General features: G+C 47.8%; 1 protein-coding gene and 1 pseudogene across 4 annotated transcripts; one reads left to right on the top strand and one right to left on the bottom strand.

Annotated features, from left to right (window-relative positions):
* The first annotated feature begins 13,978 nt into the window (after nt 1–13,978).
* On the top strand, nt 13,979–14,370 carry LOC120653623 (annotated as a pseudogene).
* An 833-nt stretch (nt 14,371–15,203) lies between these two features.
* On the bottom strand, nt 15,204–20,968 carry LOC120656440. Of its 4 annotated transcripts, none has more exons than XM_039934523.1 (4): nt 20,578–20,965; nt 19,625–20,106; nt 17,566–17,801; nt 15,204–16,211 (listed from the first exon to the last, which is right to left on the bottom strand). In XM_039934523.1, the coding sequence occupies exons 1-4, from the start codon at nt 20,778–20,780 to the stop codon at nt 15,648–15,650; spliced, it is 1,485 nt and encodes a 494-aa protein (XP_039790457.1). In that variant the 5' UTR covers nt 20,781–20,965; the 3' UTR covers nt 15,204–15,647. The 4 variants fall into 4 exon arrangements, with proteins under 4 accessions (XP_039790457.1, XP_039790460.1, XP_039790461.1 ...); XM_039934526.1 differs by having other exon boundaries at nt 19,625–20,094; XM_039934527.1 differs by having other exon boundaries at nt 19,625–20,067.
* Between the last annotated feature and the right edge of the window lie 263 nt (nt 20,969–21,231).

Genomic DNA, 21,231 nt, shown 5'->3' with positions numbered 1-21,231 from the left:
ACTCTGCAGATTCGTACCTCGGAATTTCTGGTCCTTCTGGTGACAGTGTCGAGAATCTTGACTGGTACTTCTTGATATCGTAGGTCTGGCTGTAGATCTATCGTTTCTACGGGCACGTGCTCTGCCTCGGGTACTCTCAAACATCTTCTTAGCTGTGAGACGTTGAACACTGGATGTATATCTGACATTTCTTCTGGCAGTTCCAAACGGTATGCTACTGCTCCAACTTTCTTCAGAACTCGGTATGGTCCAATGTACCGAGGGGCTAATTTTCCTTGTACCTGAAATCTTCGGGTTCCTCGAATGGGTGATACCTTGAGATACACGAAATCTCCTGGGTTGAAGCTTATCTCGCGTCTCTTCTTGTCGGCGTAGCTCTTTTGTCGAGACTGGGCTGCTTTCAGCTTTTCTCTAATCTCGGCAACTCTTTCTTCTGCTTCCTTTATGAGTGCGGGGCCGACTAGGGCACGTTCTCCAACTTCTGACCACATCAGAGGGGTTCTGCATTTTCTTCCGTAGAGAGCTTCAAAAGGTGACATGCCCAAGCTTGCTTGGTACCCGTTGTTGTATGAGAACTCGGCATAGGGTAAACTCTGTTCCCAATCTTTGCCGTAGGTGAGGACACATGCTCTCAACATATCTTCCATAATCTGATTCACCCTTTCTGTCTGACCATCTGTCTGCGGGTGATAAGCGGAACTAAAGTCTAGCTTGGTGCCCATAGCTTTATGCAAGCTTTTCCAAAATCTAGAGGTGAACTGGGTCCCTCTATCGGAAACAATTCGACTGGGCACACCATGCAATTTCACTATATTTTCCACATAAAGCTTGGCTAGCTTTTCTCCGCCATAGTTGGTCCGTACGGGTATGAAGTGAGCTGATTTAGTAAGGCGATCCACTATTACCCATATGGAATCGTGTCCTTTCTGGGTTCTGGGCAAGCCCACTACAAAATCCATCCCTATTTCATCCCATTTCCAAACCGGGATAGGTAGGGGTTGCAACAATCCTGCCGGCTTCTGGTGCTCAGCTTTGATTCTTTGGCAAGTATCACAACGAGCGACAAATCGTGCAATATCTGCCTTCATCCCATCCCACCAATATTTCTGTCTTAAGTCCATATACATTTTGGTGGATCCTAGGTGAATGGAGTAGGCCGAGTTGTGGGCTTCATCCATGATTATTTGTCTGAAATCTCCTTTCTGGGGCACACAAATTCTATCTTTATACCACAGCGTTCCCCTATTATCCACTCTAAAGTCTGGTGCCTTATTTTCTCCGGTTTGCTTCTGGATTTCCATCAGTCCCTTGTCCGATCTTTGGGCCTTCCTGATTCTTTCTTCTAGAGTGGATTGAATGTTCAACACTTGGCTGGAACCTCGAGGGACAATGTGCACATTTAATTGTGCCATTTCCTCTCGTAAATGGTCATTCCTGGGCCCGTAGGATTTTCGACTTAGGGCATCGGCTACCACATTGGCTTTACCAGGGTGATAGTGAATTTCCAAATTATAGTCTTTGACTAATTCCAGCCACCTTCTTTGTCTCAAGTTCAAGTCTGGTTGAGTGAAGATATACTTCAGACTTTTATGGTCGGTAAAGATTTCGCACTTATTTCCAATCAAATAATGTCTCCAGATCTTGAGTGCATGCACTACGGCTGCAAGTTCCAAATCATGAGTCGGGTAATTTTGCTCATGGGTCCTGAGTTGACGGGAAGCATATGCAACGACTTTCCCATCTTGCATCAGTACACAACCCAATCCTTGTCGGGATGCATCACAATAGATGACAAAGTCCCGATGAATATCCGGCAAGGTTAGCACTGGGGCTGTCGTCAACCTTCGCTTCAACTCCTGGAAGCTCCTTTCACACGACTCCGTCCAGGTAAACTTCTTTTCTTTCTTGAGCAGCTCTGTCATGGGCCGGGCTATCTTAGAAAATCCCTCAATGAATCTCCGATAATACCCAGCTAATCCAAGAAAACTCCTGATCTCACTGACACTGGTTGGTTGCTGCCAGTTGGAGACTGCTTCGACCTTCTCGGGATCCACTGCTACTCCCTCCGCGGTCAAGATATGACCAAGGAAAGCTACTTTCTCCAGCCAGAATTCACACTTGCTAAATTTGGCGTATAGCCTATGCATTCTCAGTTTTTCCAAAACTACCCTCAGGTGTTGCTCGTGCTCCTGAATACTCTTCGAGTAAACAAGTATGTTGTCAATGAAGACTACGACAAACTTATCTAACTCATCCATAAACACTTTGTTCATGAGGTTCATGAAATAGGCAGGTGCATTTGTCAGTCCAAAAGACATCACCGTAAACTCAAACTGACCATACCGGGTGACAAAAGCTGTTTTCGGGATGTCGCTCTCCCTGATCTTGAGCTGAAAATAGCCAGACCTCAGGTCAATCTTGGAGAAGTACCTGGCTCCTTTTAACTGGTCAAAAAGGTCATCGATTCTAGGTAGGGGATACTTGTTTTTGATAGTGACTTCGTTTAGTGCCCGGTAGTCTACACATAACCTCATACTTCCGTCCTTCTTTTTAACGAATAGAACCGGGGCTCCCCAAGGCGACGAACTTGGCCTGATGAAGCCAATTTGTTGCAACTCCTCTAGTTGTTTCTTTAACTCTGCCAACTCAGAGGCTGCCATCCTATAGGGTCTTTTGGCTATGGGGGCGGTTCCAGGAACAAGATCAATGACAAATTCTATGTCCCTATCTGGTGGCATACCGGGAAGTTCTTCGGGAAAGACATCAGGGTACTCATTCACTACCGGGACTTCTTCCAAGGACTTGGCTTCCATGCTAAACACCATCGGGTTTGCTCCACTTTCCCGGGTATGACAGGTCACTCGGACTCCCTCTGGGTTTGTCAGATGTACTACCTTGTCCGTACAACCTATGAGGCCATTATGTTTGCTTAGCCAGTCCATTCCAAGGATTACATCTATCCCTTCTGACTTAAGTACTACTAAGTCTGCTAAAAACTCTACCCCACTTAAATTGATCCTTACCCGTAGACAACCCAGTTGACACCTGATGTCTCCTCCGGGCGTCCGGGTTAACAGGGGTGTTTTTAGTAGTACTGTAGGTATTTTATGTTTCTCCACAAAACTCGAAGATATGAATGAGTGTGATGCTCCAGAATCAAACAGTACTGTTGCAAGAGTTGAGCTGACTAGGTACTCACCGAGTACTACGCCCTGGGCTCCTTGAGCTTCCTGTGCGTCGATGTGGTTGACACGGGCTCGTCCAAAAGACTGCTGAGGTTGCCTCTGCTGGTTGTTGTTGTTGTTGCTGTTGCCACGGAGGGGCACTCGGTTGGCACCGGTCAGAACTGGCTTGGGTCCGTTCACTGTGTTGGAGAAAGCTGAAGTAGCTGGCTTGTTCTTGGCATAAGGGCAGTCAGCGATGAAATGCCCTGTCTCTCGGCAGTTGAAACAGGCCCTCACATTGTTGTTGTTATTGGTGACCTGGCTCGCATTATTCTGTGAGGCCCTCATGGTGTTCTGGCTTCTGGGCTGTGTGTTAGGGGCCCGTGGTCCTGTTACTTGGGACTGAATTTTGTACTGCATTGGGGCTTGGGACCTTGGTGCGTTGTAGCTGAGACTTCTGGTCTTCTGAAATCAATCCTGCTGGCGTGCCTTGCTCTCCAAAAACTTGCGCTTGTTATCCTTTCTTTCGTCGATCTTGGCCCTCTCCGTGAGGATTGCCTTGTTCATCAGGGTGTTGAAATCAGGGTAGATCTGAGGGGTGAGCAGGGTCCTGAGCTCTGGATTTAGTCCCTTCTTGAACATATCCTGCTTCTTCTCGTCGTCGTTCACCTCTTCTGGTGCATAGCGAGCCAATTCCATAAACTGGTGTGTATACTCCTCTACCGTCATATTCCCCTGCTGAAGTGCACGGAATTCATCTGCCTTGCGCTTCATGGTAGCTGAGGGGATGTGATAGCGGCGGAACTCTCTCACAAATTCATTCCAGGTGATGGTGGAGGCATCTCTGGCAGCAGCGCAGTAATTTTCCCACCAGGCTAAGGCGGTCCCGGTGAGTTGATGTGCTGCCAGGAGGACTTTATCCCGATCTTGGCACCCAAACGGCTCGAGCTTCCTCTGGATCACACGGAGCCAGTCATCTGCGTCCAAGGGGTTGCTGGATCCGGCAAAAGTGGGTGGCTTGGCCCTCAGAAATGCTGTTAGCTTGTCGTTGAAGGTCTGCTCTCATGGCTGCCTGTTCATTAGAGCATTGGCCAGTGTCTCCAGTATGAGAGTCTGGTTATGGATCACTTGTGCCAGGTCCACGAAGGGTGGTGGTGGTGGTAGCTGTGCATCCTGATTTTCTCCTCTGCCCTGACTCACTTCTTGTTCTTCCTGAGGATGGTTTTGCCCGTTAAGGCGTATTCCTGCATCAGCGGCTGCAGGGTCCCTGACACGGGAGGCCCTCGTGACGCTTCGGGAAACCATCTGCAGATTTGGTAGGGTTTTTGTGAGATTGGGATTAGGTGATGTTTAAATTATTTAATTCGTATTTTTGAAAAAGGCAGAATTAACCTTCTGCCGAACGGCACACACACATCAAGCACACAACAAGGCAAACGAGCAACTTTTACTAAAGCGAGGTAGGGTACAACCCAGGAACAAGACTAGAACGCGTACTACACGTCCGGGTACAGGTTCAAACTAGGAATACAACTTAAACTGGAAGGACTAGAAGGGTACAACAACAGGGTAGGGTTGGACACTCTACTCGCGGGGCGAGTCTTCTTCTGGGGTGGTACGTGCTTCCGGGGAAACAAACGGCTCGTCGTCCTCCGGGTTCCCGTTCTCTTGGGGCTGAGCAGCAGCTTCTCTTTCTCTGACAGCAGTAGACCCTTCGGGGTTCTCGGGTGGAGCTCGAGGGCTTCCAAAGAGCGTTCCCCATCCTATGACGGGTGTCCCAAGTAGAACATGGTCTTCTCCGATGGCCGGAACTGGGGTACCACTTCTGGTCCATTCCTGCATGCGCCGGTCTCGGGCTTGTCTGAGGCTCTCTTGTGCAACCGCTTCACTGCTGATCGCGGCTGCGGCTCTTGCCTCGGCTTGGGCTGCTCGGACTTGTTGGAGCCTCATCGCGAGTTCAGCTTGCTCGGCACGATTGGTCTGCTCCCTCAGCAGGTGGGCCTGCTCATCGAAGAGTTGGTCCAAAGCGGCCAGATAGTTAGCCACTTGGTACAAAGGGTCTACTTCATGGCGGCGTCGTTCCAGGCTTCTCATGCGGGCTTCCCAAACAGGGGTTCTGATGGCCGGCGGAAAGAACCTCATTGGCGTGGGTGCTAGGTGTTCTTCGAAAATCCGGCATAGGTACCGAAGTGCCTTTCTGACAGCCAAGGGATAGGTGTCTTGGTGCCTGAATCCCATAGCAGTCACTCGCCACGACTGGATGTTGGGGTGGCGCTCGCTTCTGGCGATGACTATGATCACCCTGCAGCGGAGAGTGCCATGGTGTTCGTACTCTCTGCTGTAGTACCTTGGGCGTTCCGTGACTCCAAGGCTTTCCAGGGCGTTGATCAAAAGGCTGGGGAAGCCAGGTGCAGCTTGGCAGTCGCCCTGGGTCCATCCTTCCTTAGCCATCTGAAAACAAAGATAGGGTGAAGATCTTGCACGAATATTTGCGGTACACAAAGGGGTAGATGGTTTTTATTTATGGCATCATGATGGGGTACAACTTCATGGGTACATGATTAATAGAGCAAAGGTTCTAGCTTAGAGACTACTCCTATCATGGGGATTCTTCCTCACTTCTAAAGGAGCGCTTCTTCAGTGGAAGGTACTGATCCATCACATCATCCTCGGTCTGAGTTCCTTTATCCCAGTGGGTTTCTTCGGGTTCTTCTTCTTCAGTCTGAGTGCCAACGTCCCAATGGGTTTCCATGGGTTCTTCCTCTCCTTCGTCTTCCTCTATCCATCCACCTATTCCCCAGCGAGCCTCGTACCTCCGCATCTGAGCTTGGAGAGCGGCTAGCGAGTTCTCGGCACGTGCGGCCCTTGTCTGCTGCTCTTCCAGTTCTGCCTCTTTTTCATCCATTTGGACTTGGAGCGCAGCCAGGGAATACTCGGCGTGGAAAGTCCTCGACCGTTGTTCCTCCATCTCCTGGGTTGCTTTTTCTGCTCTGTGGACCTGCTGTTTCAGTTGTGCTGCTTGCTCGCGATAGAGCTCATCCAGGCCGGTGAGGTAGATGGACAGGTGGGATACAGTGTCTTCCAGATCTTCTTCTTCCCTTCCGAGTCCTCTCATTCGGGCGATCCAGGTGCGTCCTCTTCCTTCAGTTGGCGGGAAGAACCCCATAGGAGTCCGCTGAAGGTGATGCTTGTAGATCACTCGGAGCCGTCGCAGGGCTTTACGGGCGGCTTTCCGATAGGTATCCGGGAAATGGAATCCAGTGGTGGAGATGAACCAAGGGTCCACATCAGGGTAGCGGGTGCTTCTTGCTATGAAGATCATCAGGTCACACCGAAGAGTACCCTTGGAGTCGTACTCCCGATAGAGAAACTCTGGTGGATCCACAACTCCGATGCGTTCCAGGCTGAGTATCAACAACTTGGGAAGGCCGGGCTCTGCGAAACAGATTCCGCCAATCCATCCATTGTCAGCCATCTGGAACAGGGCAAGAACCAAAGGTAAGTGTTTGTGTGAGGAAAGGATTAAGGATAGAAAAGTCCTAAGGTAAAGGGTCTAAAAACGGGTTTCGCTCCTAGGGTCACGTCCTACGGCCAACCTACAGCTCTGATACCACCTGAAGCGTCCCCTCATAAGAGAAGACTTAAATGTGATACAAAGCACCAGTCCCAGGAAGCTGATGCCACATTTATTACATCAGATGGTTCAAAACCGTACAAACCTTGGAGGACACTCGATACAGATGATGATAATTATTAACCAAGCTACAACATAACACCAGACTGCAAACCACATAGGGTCTACTACGGGCTCAGAGTACTGCGACAGCGGAGGCATCTCAACGGGGCCGGTTCCACAAGCAAGGTTGGGTGTAGAACGATAACCCTACTCGGCGTCGTCTGGAACGAAATCCGGGTCTTCTTCTGTAAAAAGTGAGAATGGGGTGAGTACGAACGTACTCAGCAAGTCCAACCACACCCACGGAGGGGTTAAATCAGGATAATAAGCATAGGTAAATCAAGGATAAGGTTATGGTTTAATTTGCAGAAAAACAATATTTTATGCAGGGGTTTGCTTTAAAGAAAACCTTTATGAAAATCAATTTCAGAAGTAACACGGAGTTTCCAATTTTTAAACTGCCACTGGACTCCCCGTCCGTCGTAGCACACGGCACAACTGCCGGACACAATTCCAAAACAACTCACACCAGCCCATCCCATGAAACACTAGTTATGTGACCACACCGTAACTCGCCCAATACCGTGGGCACGGCTATTCGAATAGATTCTTGACTCTGCAGAGGTGTGCAACTTTACCCACAAGTAGGATACCACAACTCGAACACCGTCGTGTCGGTGTAGATCCCAACATAGCCATTACCCACCATAGCTAAGCCTGACTAGCCATCACGGGATGCACCAAGGGGTCATCGACCGTTCACTTAGGTATAACCGGGCATAAGTCACTCGGGGCTTATCCCTTTTCCTTAGTCACCCGTCGCTCTCAGCTCTCCTGATGGCTATCACACCAACTAGTGGGATTTATGCTACGCCGTTGCCCATTCAACGGTCGAGTGGTCTGCACGATAGTGGAGTTAGGTGAGATGACACACCAACTCGGTCCTTAAACACGACAAGATGGATATCTCCCTTCTTTTGCCTTGCCATATTGGCACAAGCACACCAAATGGCAAATCCGTAGAAATGCCATCCATCCCGTCTACACTTTCTTTACAAAAACGCCACGTTTATCCCATCCCACACGCACACATTTTCTTTATAAAAATAAATAGTATTATGAGTAAAGTCCTAAGCGTTCTAATATCGATTAACGTCCAAGCAAAATCAGACATTAATCTAGGTAGTCAAGGAATGGTCATCACAAATCAAGGGGTGGCTATCCAACCGTGTTTTCATGCAAGAAAAAACGTATGCAGTTTTATAAAGTAGGCCATTGGGTTGTATTTGTAAAAACTAGGATAGAAACATGCATCAAAGGATGGGATTGAACTTGCCGTCTTCAAAGCCTTCGGGGAAGTCCTGTCCTTCGGGCTCGGGGTCGCGGAACTGGTCCTCGTTCTCCTGCTCACAGAACTGCTCGCTGACGGGCTCCCCTTCGTTCACTCTGCGGTCTACAGCACACACAAACAAGCATCCAATCAACACAAGATCTATCGTTGAGCTCGAATCGGAAGAACATAAAATATAGAGTACGAAGTATTATTTTCGAGTGGTTTCCTAATGGCATGGCCAAGACTTGGTTAGGAAAAGCGTGATAAAGTTTCGGGTTGATCAGAGGTCGTTTGTTACATGAAATGATAGGTTTTAGTAAAGGTTCGGGATCGGATAAGGGGCAGGGGCCTAGTTGTAAAATAATTCGGGAAAACTCGGGGCCTGTTTACGATTTCTAAAAGTATTTTGGCCTAAAAGGGAAGTGCAGGGACCTAATTATTATTAGGTTTAAATAGTGGAGGATTTGTTTGCAAAAAATAGAAAAACAGAAGGGCCTTTTTAGGAAAAAGCCCATAAGGAGTGGGGGCTCTTTATGGAATAAAGGGAAGGGGGAGGGCCTAATGGCAAAATTGCCATCTCCCTCCTCCCCCTCGCACTGGGAAACAGGGGAGGAGCGTCGGCTCGCCGGCGGCGGCCCGATTCGGGTGCGCTGGACTTGGGCGGCGGCCGGGGGTGAGGGGAAAGGGGAAGGGTGGCGCCCTGGAGGGGATCCCGGCCTCACCTCGGGCTGGGATGGCGCGCAGAGGCGGGGCGGCGTGGGTCGGCGGCGGCGGGCGGGAATGGCTGCGGCGGCGGCGCTGCAGGTTAGGAGAGGGGGCTAGGGCCGGCGGGTGAGGTTGTGGAGCTGGCCGGGGAGCTCGGGGCCCCTTTTATAGGAGAAATGAGGCGGTGGGGGGTAGGGTGAGCCGGTAGGTGCGTCCGGCGAGCGGTGCGGGGCGGAGTTATGGCGCTCCGGCCGCTTGCTGGCGTCGGGAAGCGGGGCACGGGCGGCGAGGGCGGCCACTGGTGACGGGACGCGAGCGGCAGCGGCGAGCACAGGGCGGCGCAGCGACGGGCGGCGCGCGGCGCGCACGTGGGCAGGGCAGGGTGTGTGCGCGTGCGCGCGGCGAGGCAGGGGCCAGCGGCATGCGCGGGGTCGGACCGGGAACAGGGCAGGCGGGGCCGGCGGCCGGCGGGCGGCGCGCGCACGCGCGTGTGCGTGCGCCGAGGCGGCGAACGGCTCAGCGGCCAAAGTGCTGGTGCGGCCGGCGGCATCGGGGGCACGCGGCGGCGCCTGGGCGGTGGCTCGGCCGCCTTGGACCGGCGTGCGCGGGCGCACGCGTGCGCACTGCGGAGCCGTGGTCCGGGGTGCGGTTCGGGCGCGGTGAGGCCGCGGCGGCGCGCTGGTTCGGCTCGCGCGGGTGCGTGAGCCATGGGGAGGGGAGGGAGGAGGGGCGCGCACCGGGAGCCGGGGCGAGGCGCGGCCGGGCAGGGCAGGCCGAGTTGGCGTGGGCGCACGGGCGGCCGCGGGGCATGGCCGGCGCGTGCGGGTGCGCGCGGGCCGAGCCGTGCGGAGCGGGGAAGGGAGCCGGCCTGGCAGGCTCGGGGCGAGCGGGAGCGAGGCAGAGGAGGAAGAAGGGAAGGAGGGAGGGAGAGAAAAGAAAAAGGAAAAAGAGAAAAGGGGAAAAAGAAATGAGAAAAAGGAAAAAGAATTAGAGAAAAAGAAAATGGGAGAGAGAGGGAAAGGATAAAGGAAGGGGGGCGGTGCGCGCCAGCGGCGACTGCGGCCGCGGTCGGCCACGCGGGTGCGGGCCACGGGAGGTGGGGCACGCGGCCGGGAAGGAAGGAGAGAGGGAAAAAGGAGGGGCGGGATTCGCGGCGGCCGGTCACGACGCGTCGCGTTGGATGGGAAAAAGATGGGACGCGGATTGAATTCGGGTGTCGGGTTGCTTGGGGGAGGTTCTGGGGATTAGGGTTCAGGGTTTGAGGGGAGTCAAGCTCAATGAAAGACAACTTTAGCGCATGATTTATTTAGTGAATTTTCGGGATGTTACAGTGGATCATATTCGTAGTTCTCACACATAAAGAACCTCATGCCGTAGTCATCTACTAAAACCTCAGATTGCATGAACTTGCATAACGAACCGCAGAAGCACATTGGCACATTAATTCCTTTGGGTACGGTGGCTTTACACTTGCTCCACGGAATGTAGGTTGATCCTGACGAAGACATTGGCGCTATAGTGTGGTGCGCCAAATAACAAACCATAATTTAAGCAATGCACATATCGTATACCAAATCGATGCGTGAAAATATAGGTACTGTTATAATTCTATTGTCTTATACTGCAATATCAATAAGGTACTATCATAATTCTATTCTAATGTATAATTATTTTATTTGAAAAAGTCTGTAATAGTACTCAAATACCCTAATACTAAACCAGTGTTCTAGAGCACCAAATCTAATTCAGCTAATCTGCTAATTAAATTAAATTGTTATACAATATCAACGAATTTATACGAAAGTTATATGAGCACTCTATGATACCGTTCTGACTATCAACCGCCAAAGATGAGGTGAAGCTATAAGCTCCACAGGAGTAAGGTAAGAGGTAAGAACAAAGGCCAATTTATTCAAAATCAAGGTAAGAAGCATTCGGTTGTGCCTAAGTATGAGTTGGAAATTCAACATTGTGGCAACTCTTGATCAACAACGAGCGCCTTGTTTTGCTCAGGGATGACGAGCAAAAGGCTAGCTTGGGGGTTTTGTTGACGGTCGTTAAGTGCGAAATATGACCGTCAACTATACTCATAAAAGAAGGAAAACTATACCTCTTACTCACATATTTGTATCACTAACCTAGCTCCACAGTTGTTTTCGAAGATTTATGTTTTTAGGAACACAAGTCTGGAATAAGAAGAAAACACGACGAATACGCAGACAAAGTCGCAGACAATCGCGTCATGAGTAACACATGCAAAGGAGGCCCACAAACTAGACCAAACCGACCAACCAAGCTCCGGCACCGACCATCTGACATCAGGACCCACCAGGAAGCAACCCAGACAAAGGCGGTGGCCAGAGGCGGCAAAGGAGGGTTGGCCAACCCCACCTGGAGGCGTCTCCAGAAGATTTTTGGCGGGAAGGCTGTTCTTATCCTCCTGATGGCGGTTTGGCATGTTTCCATGTATGAAGATGGCGGGAACCGACCTTCACAAGCTATATAAAGGGCCTCTCATACCACTCACCACACACACCACTTGAAGGCCTCTCTCTCACACTCTCTTGTAACTTGTACTCCTTAGGGTAGTGGAGCTAGGCTAGTACTTCATCTCCTTAGCGAATCCAGTCGTCCTTGGGGTCGGCAAGCAATCCTCGGCCTCTGGTATGGCTTTGTATTCCGACTTTCATTATGCTATTCATACTGAGTTCGTTCTTGGATATCTTGCTATGTTCGTAGCTTGCTTAGCCTTGATATGTGCTTACTTAAGTTATACTAGTTGCTTGCTTAGATCAGATGATCTGGGTAAGGATATCGGTTCGTTGTGCTTTCGGGCTTGCTTTAGCATCATACATGTCCATCCGAAGGGTGGGGGGCCCGAGGGTGCTAGGGTAGTGACCTCATATGTGGGCATGGTGCCTAGGTATGCGGGATCCTTCGGATATGACGGTGCTCCACAGTGTGACTGGGATAGACCGCAGGTGGTGACAGCCCTGTCGGTCCGCTGGGAAGCTGCTTCTCGGTTAGCATACTCCCCGACGTTCGGGTATCGTATAGGAGTTCATGCAAAGATGAAACGGGACTGAATGTTCTCCAGTGCGGGTCATTCTCTCCAATGTCTCTAATTCCCTGGCACCTGCAGCTCTAAGCATGCGGCTAATATAACTTATCTGCTAACATGAATAGTATACTATGGATCTGTGCCTATGCTCCCACTAACCTTAGGTGTGCTTGTTTATTCTTTATTCATGAGAGTTGGTTGTTCTGTGTCTGTCACATTACCCCTGATTATCCTTTATTTATCACTTACCCCTGTGTACTCAATAGTCTGGATCTTACTTTATAAGTGTCATGGTTATGGAACTAGTAAATATCTTTACACAACCTAGCCATCCCTTGGGAAAATATAAATAACGATACCATGAATACTTCCGGGTGAAATGCTATAACGGTATATCCGTGCACTTGCAGATCTTTCTGTAAACGTTAAGACATACCAACACGGCATTTCCTTGGCGGCATTGCGTCGCTAAGAAATACCAACAAGCATTTCTGGCGCCGTTGCCGGGGATGGGCTTAACAACCCCGTTCCTAGTGATTGCGCTAAGAAATGGCAACAATCGACTGCGGCAACGCCTTGTCTCCCCTGACAGATTCGGCACGACCCCCCACAATGGCGATGTGGGGAGTTGACGCGGCATTGAAGGGGCTCTTGGCCCCACCACCAACCCACCTCTTTGGGTTGACGGTGGGCCCAGGGGCTACTGTCAGCGTAATGGGAATGGGGTACCCATAACCCCGGACAAACGTGCGACTAAGAGAAGGTGGCCCACCAGTGATGTCATCTGGTGACGTCAGCCGGAGCAAGCCTGGGCCCCTAGCCCCGAATGACCGCCCATGGAGATGGGCGCCCGCACGGAGCGGGCCGGGACTCGGCCCGACACGAGAAACCCGGGGAAGGCCTTTCCTTCCCCACGAAGACACTCGCCCGGTAAAAATATCTTTACCAGGCCGGAAACCCAGCGGGTTACGGCACCGAGCCGCCTGGCTTGGTACAGAGCCTGAAGGAGGAGCGCGGCTTTCCCGTAAAAACATCATGATTACGGGGAGCCGTGCACTCAGACGATAAGAAAATGGATGGGCGGATAGCTTATCCCTAGGCTACGTCCCGTCAAACTGAAGATGGACGGTGGCCGGGGCCCAGCGCCAATTACTGCGCGTCCCGTCAACCGGGGCGGCGCAAGCCACCTCCCCGAGATTGACCAGGCTCATCCCGGGTCACGAGGACCCGCGGGGTGCCTCTGAGGCCGCCATGGAACCACCCTGGGCCACCTCGAGACGTATCTGCGGGGTCACCCCGGAGCGTGAGGGCCCACCAAGCACCCCCTTGGTCACCCCGAGAAGTGAGGGCTCATCCCGCGGCATCCAAGGTCACCCAACACACCCCAAGGCTCAGTCCAGGGGCGCTCCTAACAACGCTGTGCCCCTTTAAAGCCTGCTACGGTGAGCCTGACAAGCCGCCTACCCGTCTGACAAAGGACAGGGCGGCCTGGAAGACAGCGCCTACCATGCAAAAAGGGTGTTAACACAGTTAGAGAGAAGGCAGAAGAGATTTGTAGCCTATAAATGGAAGGATCCCAGGATATGTAAAGGGACTCCGGATAGGATCCCAAAAGACTGATACAAGAACCAATCACAACCCACAGGATGTAGGGTATTACGCTCAAGTCGGCCCGAACTTGTCTAAAAACCACTATCTCCAATCCTTCCGTGAGGAAGCCTTCACTGTGTGTTACACCCCTGGCCGAATCTCTAAACGGGGGTTCCCACTAATCCCTGCTAGCGGTACTCACCCACCGTCAGATACCCTGAATAATAGTCGAGGAAGGAGAGTAGTGTGCATCCAGCAGTGGAGTCGATGACTTGATCTATTCGAGGTGTCCCAAAGGGATCCTTTGGGCAATATTTGTTGCGGTCTTTGTAGTCGACGCACATTCTCCACTCGTTGTTGTTTTTCTTTTTGTCCAGAACAAGATTAGCTAACCATTCTGGGCGGTGCACCTCTACCGGGACAAGCTGCGGCTCAAGACCGCGCTGGAGATGACCAGAACCAGCATGTACATAGAAGATGGCTTGTCACAGGTAAATTACTTTGCTGATAACGTCTTTCGGGCCCAAAAGAAAAATGATACGGTAAAGCGTGTCAGTCACAGGACGCTAAACGCTGGCTCTGAACTCTTCTGCGGACTTGTTTGGTCAGGTGAAGCCGCCCTTCTTCGTCCTGCACGGCGAGGCTGATACGGTGACGGACCTGGATATCAGCCGCGCGCTGTACGGCTTACGAGCGAGTGGGCAGCGCGGACAAGACCATCAAGCTCTACCCAGGGATGTGGCAGGGCCTCACCGCCGGCGAGCCCGACGAGACCGTGGAGGCTCTCTTCTCCTACATCGTCGCCTGGCTCAACGAGCACAGCCGCAGCTGCGGACAATAGAGGACCGTCTCAGAAAGATGACGCCGGCCCGGCAAGTTCGCCGATGACGAGAATGGCGTTGAGATGCTGGCTCGCGCGCGGCCTCAGCGATCGCTTCGAGGCTTCCTCTGCGGGCTTGCCAGCTGGACGCATCGCTGAGATGTGAAAGATAGAACTGCGGGAACTGATCTAATGTGCACCTGGTTCTGGTTGAACAATGGCGAATAAGGAAGTGGTGATGTGCATTTTGTAATATATATGGGTCTCGATGTTTTTGTCAGAGTTGTGTATGACCAACCATTCCCTACCCTCCATTGCAGTGAACATTTGTTCAATAATAATGATCAACTCATCAAAGCTTTTGCCCCATTTCAGTTCGACACATGCTGAAACATATACTATGAGCTTATAACTTTATTAGTATTAGCCCAGATTATCTGTTAACGGCACTGTTACAAATTGTATGCAGTTACATATAGAATTATCACAGGCAAAAGAACCAAAAGGAAAAGAACAGCATTACAGCAGTGCCAAGATATTTTGGTAGTATCCAACATCTTCTAAGAACGACGTATGCAGCCATGACCTTTTGTCCATGTACACAGCAGCCAAAGGGTATATAACACCAAAACTGTCTAGATGAAATTTATATGGCTTAGACAATGTATCTATTAACTTCTTAAGATATTTCTTAAAATTCATTTATTTGTTCAAAAATTGTATACCCATTGTATCGCATGAGCCTTTACCTATCAAACAAAAGAATAGTCATCCTTCAAACCAAACAGTTGATAGAATCATTCTAATGAAACCATCCTATCTCACTCTTTAACCAAACGCTAACAAGAAACAAAGAAACGACTGGACCATCCATTGACATGGCCAGCTGTACCGAATAAGTAGAAAAAGTACTCTCTCCATCCAAAAAAGAATGCAACTCTCGTTTCTGGAGGAGTAAGTTTCAAATTTGACTAAATTTATACAAAATACTATTAACATTTATATTGTTAAATAAGTATCATTAGGTTAATCATGTAATATATATTTTATACGAAACCTATTTGAAGATATAGATGTTAGTAATTTTTTAATAAGTTTGATCAAACTTGAAATCATTTGACTTCTCGAGAAATGAGAATTGCACTTTTTTAGGACAAAGGGAGTAAAAGAGTAACTTATTACAATATATTGTTCATTATCCAAGGTTTGCCACACCTAAATTTATCCAAGGTTTGTCACACCTAAATTTAAGCCGTACTGTTGGTCTCTTCGACCCACTCGTTACAGGAACAGAAGAGTTATCGGCATAGTCCATCAGGCAATGTCGACCAAGTCACCTTCACCGAGATGAAAGCAAAAGCACTCATTATTTCTTGAGTATCATGGCCATGGGTTTTTGCATGGAAGGAACAGCAATGTTGTTCAGAACTGGATGACAGTGCATCAATTTTGATCTTCAGATCTATCGAAGATTCCCTTAATACAGCAACCACAGACCTCTTCAAGCTGCATGACTCAGCAATGGTGCCATTAAACAGCCAGATTCCCTTATTCAGCCCACTTGTTAAACAACTGAGCGACAAATCGAAACTGATTTGCACTTCTGATACGAGGACCTCTAGAGTTGCCTCAACTGCAGAATGGAGACGTGATAATGTTATGTCGACTGCACCATAATCACCAGGAATGTGAACTGTAAATGGCTGATTCCATATCCCTGGGCCTATGAATGATGCACCATCGATCAGCTGTAGGTCATCCTTTTCTTCTTCGCCTGTCTTGACCCTCATGTCATATTCGATCAAAGTAAAGTCCATCATGTCTATCCCTCGCTTAGGACCAGCCATATTGATGAGAGAACCCTACAAAATTATTATATTTAGTCGCTCTTCATATAAATATAAGAAATAACTAAATCTACATTCTTCCCATTCACTTGAAAAGGATATTTTACAACTGATAATCAAAATCTCATATATCCGACATTAATTTTAATAACCAAGATCTTGGTCATATATCAAACAAAATGGTCACAAAGTGCAAATGGTGATAAATAGAGGACATCGGACCCATTATTCACTTGATACTGTTTCAGATCCCAAATAAACATAACCGTGTTCATATTGAAAAGAGAAGACGTGATGGGATCATTAATGCCGTCTACATATGCCTATTTACGCAACAATCAATAGTCCAAAACTATTCAGTATGATTTTTTTTTTGGAATACATGTTACTATCTTAGTTCCATTGTTTAAATATGTTCTCATAGTAATGTATACATAATATAGTGCTCCCTCCACCCATTCAATGTAAGGTGTCTTGCAACGAGCAAGTCTTCAAAAGTAGATTTTTGTCCTTTGATTTCTCTAACAATATATTACCAATTGATATAAAATCAACACCATCCTAGAAAATAATTCAAGTATCAATCTATTGATGCAACTTACTGTACGCTAAAAATGCATATAATTTGACTAATTTTTGAAAAAACTTACAGTGATTGACTTTTCCAAAATCAAATACACCTTGGATGAGGGTAGTAGTGGCTTTATACAATCCAAACTATTCTGCTATTTAGACAGATCAATCACCCAGAAGCGTTTATTATACAGCTAAGACAAAATATTACATCAGGTCTATAATCAATATATATATCTATGGAACGGCATCAATAAACTAATCTTGTTTCTAATTTTAAGGTTAGTCAAGAGTGCAAACTGAGCTTCATATATACTAAATAATTCGAGAGCAAAGTTAATACAACATTCACAATCTATCCCAAATTTAATGATGTAAAAGAAATTAACAGTTGTAGTATGCCATCGAGAGTATGCAGTGATCCAATCACATATGTGTTATGCATGTGAGAAGATTAGCCGTATATTGTGAAATAAATAACGTAATACAAAATAAGGAATAAGTCTAATTAACCCCATCAAGTACCGAGGTGTGTCTACTTAACACACTTAAGTGCAAAATCTGCTATTTGCTCCCAAAATTATTCCAAACCATCTAAATCTACCACCTAAATGATTTTGGTGGTGGTTTTGCCCACGTGGCAGTGTCCACCTCAATAAACCATGCGGGCAAAACCACCACTAATACCAGCCCCCAAGGTCAATTTATACTTCAGACAAATCTTCAATTTATACTTAAGGGGTGTTAGGTACACGTAATCCTTGAAATAATTGTAGATATAAGTATGGATGTGCACCTGCTCCACAACGATGGGATCATCCCTGCTAAGCTTAACAATATAATTAAGCAATGGATCCAGATCATCCCGCACAGCTATGTATCCATACAACTCTACTAAGCGACAATCCACTGGAATTTTAGCCAACTTTATTGATAAAATTTGCAGCATGCAACAAGGAAAATGTTCCATGCAAGTTCCATTGCGAATAACACAATTTGTGGGATTTGAGAATGCCATTGCCTCCAAGCGAGCTTCATAAAAAGTAAAGTCATAATGTAAGTTTCTAACAAAAAAATAATGTAGTAAAGAAATACTTGACATCCAAAAAACACATAAGGAACACTCAAAGAAAGCATTGCCTCAAAATGCAGATCAGTTGGCTCCAATGAAAGCATTGAGAATGGGGGTAATGAGATGAAGGGGATATGGACACAAATTGTATGGCATCTTTTGCCCCAAAGCAATACAACATGTGCCATCTATTTATATGAGATTGGATGCTAAGAGTTGAGTGGAATGATTTCCAGCCCAATGGTGCTACGACTCAATGGCCTCTAGTATCACTGTAGAAGAGCAAGGAAGGAGAGCAACCTCTATCCTTCTAATGGGATAAGAGTCTTAATATCACCTACAAGCATATGGCAATTCGATTATTCCACATAAGAGATTCTAGTGAATGTGCTAACGTTAATGGGCCTAATACTAACTCGCCTTTGTATGACAATAAGGCAGGTAGGAACAGAAGGTCAACAAAATGGCAACCTCTTGAGGTGCAGGGAAAAACAAGATGTCCAAATGTGCAGGCAAGCTACAGTGAGCTATTGCAACAAATTAATCCACAGCTACAAGGGATGTAGCTTCAAAAAAGCTGGTAATAAGCCTACAAAGCCAACGAAGAGCAGCCTTAGAGATGCTTGAAGACCAATAGGGTGAGGAGGAACCAATAAAGCTCAAGGCCAGACTACCTCTACAGCAAACTAGGTATACCTATTACCACCAGACTAGAATTTCACTTCTGAATGTTTTTTCCCCTTGTCACAACTATGTCTTCCCGTGTGAGAATTCATCACACAAATTTATAACCAAGCAACACAGAGCAGCAGAAAAGCAATGATATTCCACACACAACAGCAAACAGAGAGGTTAGACAAGTATTCAAGAGGGTTAAGGTGAACTACCAAAATGAATTGATACCAATCAGTGAGGTCATATCTTCTTTTGTGTAGGTAATACTTCTTGTAGTGGCAAAAAAAAGAAACACTTCTAATTTGGCGAGCTAAGTGGTATAAATTTTGGAAGGTGGCAACCCAGTCCTCATGATTAAACAGAGGCATTGGAAGGTGTGGTCAGCCCCTTCCACTTGTGATATTGGTTATGTGCATTGTTAGCTGTTTGTAGCTGCATGTATGTAGAATTTAAAACTAATGGTAACTACAGTAGTGTGAACGCCCATGTTTAGATTGCTATTTATACTTGCATATGCCATTTTCTTGTGTATTCTGCTGTTCAAGAACATGCTCAGAGGCCGTGTCATGATCAACTATTATTCAGGCATCTGTCATTTTCACCTATTGCTGCATGATCACCTATTAGTTGCTCAAAGGCTGTTCAAGCCAATTTCAGGGAGAATGCAAATTCAGACCCACATGGGCATTTATGTAAATACATAGCATAGAATAAGGTCCTAGTCCATCTCATCAGAAGTCTGCATGCCATGTCAAACTCCCCCATCAGGTAACAGCGTAGATTGCTATTTGTGCAAATAGTGACAGTTGAAGAGTCTGTAAAGGTAGCGTGCAAGGTTTGGGGTGGAAGTGCTACTTGCGCCTAAGTGTGAGGGCTTCTAGTGCAATTACCTTATAACTAAAAGAGTGCAAGGCGAGGAAGGTTTGAGGGGATGTCCAACATGGCTGGCAGTGGAAAGCTCCTCATATACAATCTCTAGGATCACAACAAAATATGTATAACTGTATGATATGGAAAGAGATACACTATGTTTAAGAAAACAAATCATAGTTATAATAGTATTAATAACAACAAATTAAAAACAGGAAAAGAGATGCCGATCACTTACTCTCATTACGGTTCCCAATACAATAGTCCTGTTTCCACCATGTATCCATGTCCCTGTATATGGAACCATCACGGTGTCTACTTTTTGCAAGTATATTATTGACAGTCATTTCTTCATCATCACTGACTACTTTGTCACCACTGGCAACAATTTCCACCCTGTGATTATCCGCTGTGCTCCTTTGATCTTCCTTAACACAGTCAGTGTTCTTCACAACTTGCATCAATGTATCATGTTTGACACATGTAGTCTCTGATGCGACCCTACAAGCATCTTTATCACTTCTCTCATCTCCAGCTATAACCTCCAAGATTATGCCCCCGGTGTCAATGCTTTTCGTGCCCTGGGTGGCTGCAGAGTGCCTGTCCTGGGATACAGTAACGTTGGCAGAAGAGATGGACGGCCCCATGTATGGTTTAGCAGACTCCTTGCCTTCTACTTTACTGTTGATGACCATGTTCCGAGGTTCACTAGGAAATCTTCTATCATTAAAGAGCATAAAAAGCCATTACCAGCATTTGACATAAAATAAGATGGTATCATCGGTGAAGATTGAAATCGTCATGTAACATTATCTAAGACTGAAATCGATTTACGTCTTTTTCGATCTATTTTTTTATCTGTTATATGAATCATATCGAATTAGGTAAAAGAAACTCTGGCAACCGAGCCGCGGCCTGAACTAAAAAACTTTCCCCCACCCCACTTACCTTCTTCGAAAACCAACATAGCTAGGGTAAATCGAAACCCAAAGTTGGTCGCAATCCAGATCCAAAAACTTATAAAACATAAGGCGCAAACTTTAGCATTAGAACAGAAAAAAAAACAAACATATTTCGCCAATTTGCCTCCTAAATATGAAGGGCAAATAAAAAAAAGTGGCCACAATCCAGATCCAAAACTACAGCAACAAGTAAAGACGCAAACTTTAGCAACAGGACAAGAAAACACACCGTGAAACACCACGGGCAGGTGGATAGGGAAACACCATGAGTGGGGAAACTCGTCGCGCATGAACTGGTAGCCACCAGCGAGACGTTGCAGATGCCATGAAAGAGAGAGGTCGCAAGGGGCAGGAGAGGCGGGGCATTAGGGCAGGAACGGTGGCAAAGTTACGGTGTCGGAGGAGAGGTAGTGTAAGGCAGAGAATTTGCATCTGAGCGCACCGCCCCCCCGGCAGGGGAGGGAATAACCGAATAGCTCTGGATTAGGGCGGTGGGTGATTGGTTTGGTGTTAGGGTAGGGGAAGGAGAGAGGAATTGGATTGGTATAGATCGAAGAAGCAGAGGTCTGCTTCGTGAACAAGAAGAAAGGTTCAGTTCCTTTCCTCCATGCCGATCCGCTCTGCTCTCTCTACATTTATCCTGTGCTCACGCACACACGCGTCGCGCACGGGCCATCAGCCCATCAGACCCAATCTCCACCCTGGATCCTGGAGTTGGGCCGGTGCTGTCTGGACCCCCGACGCGGCCCAACTTTAGCCTCAGTGTCTTGCTTTTCTTCAGTGGTTTCAGAAATTGGGCCATCAGTCTTGTCCCGTTTACTCTTGGACTTGGCCCAGGCCTCGCGCGTGAGGGGACTGCGCGAAAAAGGCGGGAACTGCAATC

Source organism: Panicum virgatum, chromosome 1N (assembly GCF_016808335.1).
Source record: "Panicum virgatum strain AP13 chromosome 1N, P.virgatum_v5, whole genome shotgun sequence".
Lineage (NCBI taxonomy): Eukaryota > Viridiplantae > Streptophyta > Magnoliopsida > Poales > Poaceae > Panicum > Panicum virgatum.
The sequence above is the reverse complement of the archived record's forward strand: the minus strand, read 5'-3'. Positions and strand labels throughout refer to the sequence as shown.

What these genes read in the sequence shown, in the direction of transcription:
- LOC120656440 (XM_039934523.1), bottom strand. Translation starts at nt 20,780, where the DNA reads ATGCAAATTCTCTGCCTTACACTACCTCTCCTCCGACACCGTAACTTT. An exon ending in CCTGCCCGTGGTGTTTCACG is followed by an intron (nt 20,107 to 20,577) that starts GTGTGTTTTCTT and finishes CTTTAATGATAG; the next exon opens with AAGATTTCCTAGTGAACCTC. An exon ending in ATCCCATCGTTGTGGAGCAG is followed by an intron (nt 16,212 to 17,565) that starts GTGCACATCCAT and finishes ATAATTTTGTAG; the next exon opens with GGTTCTCTCATCAATATGGC.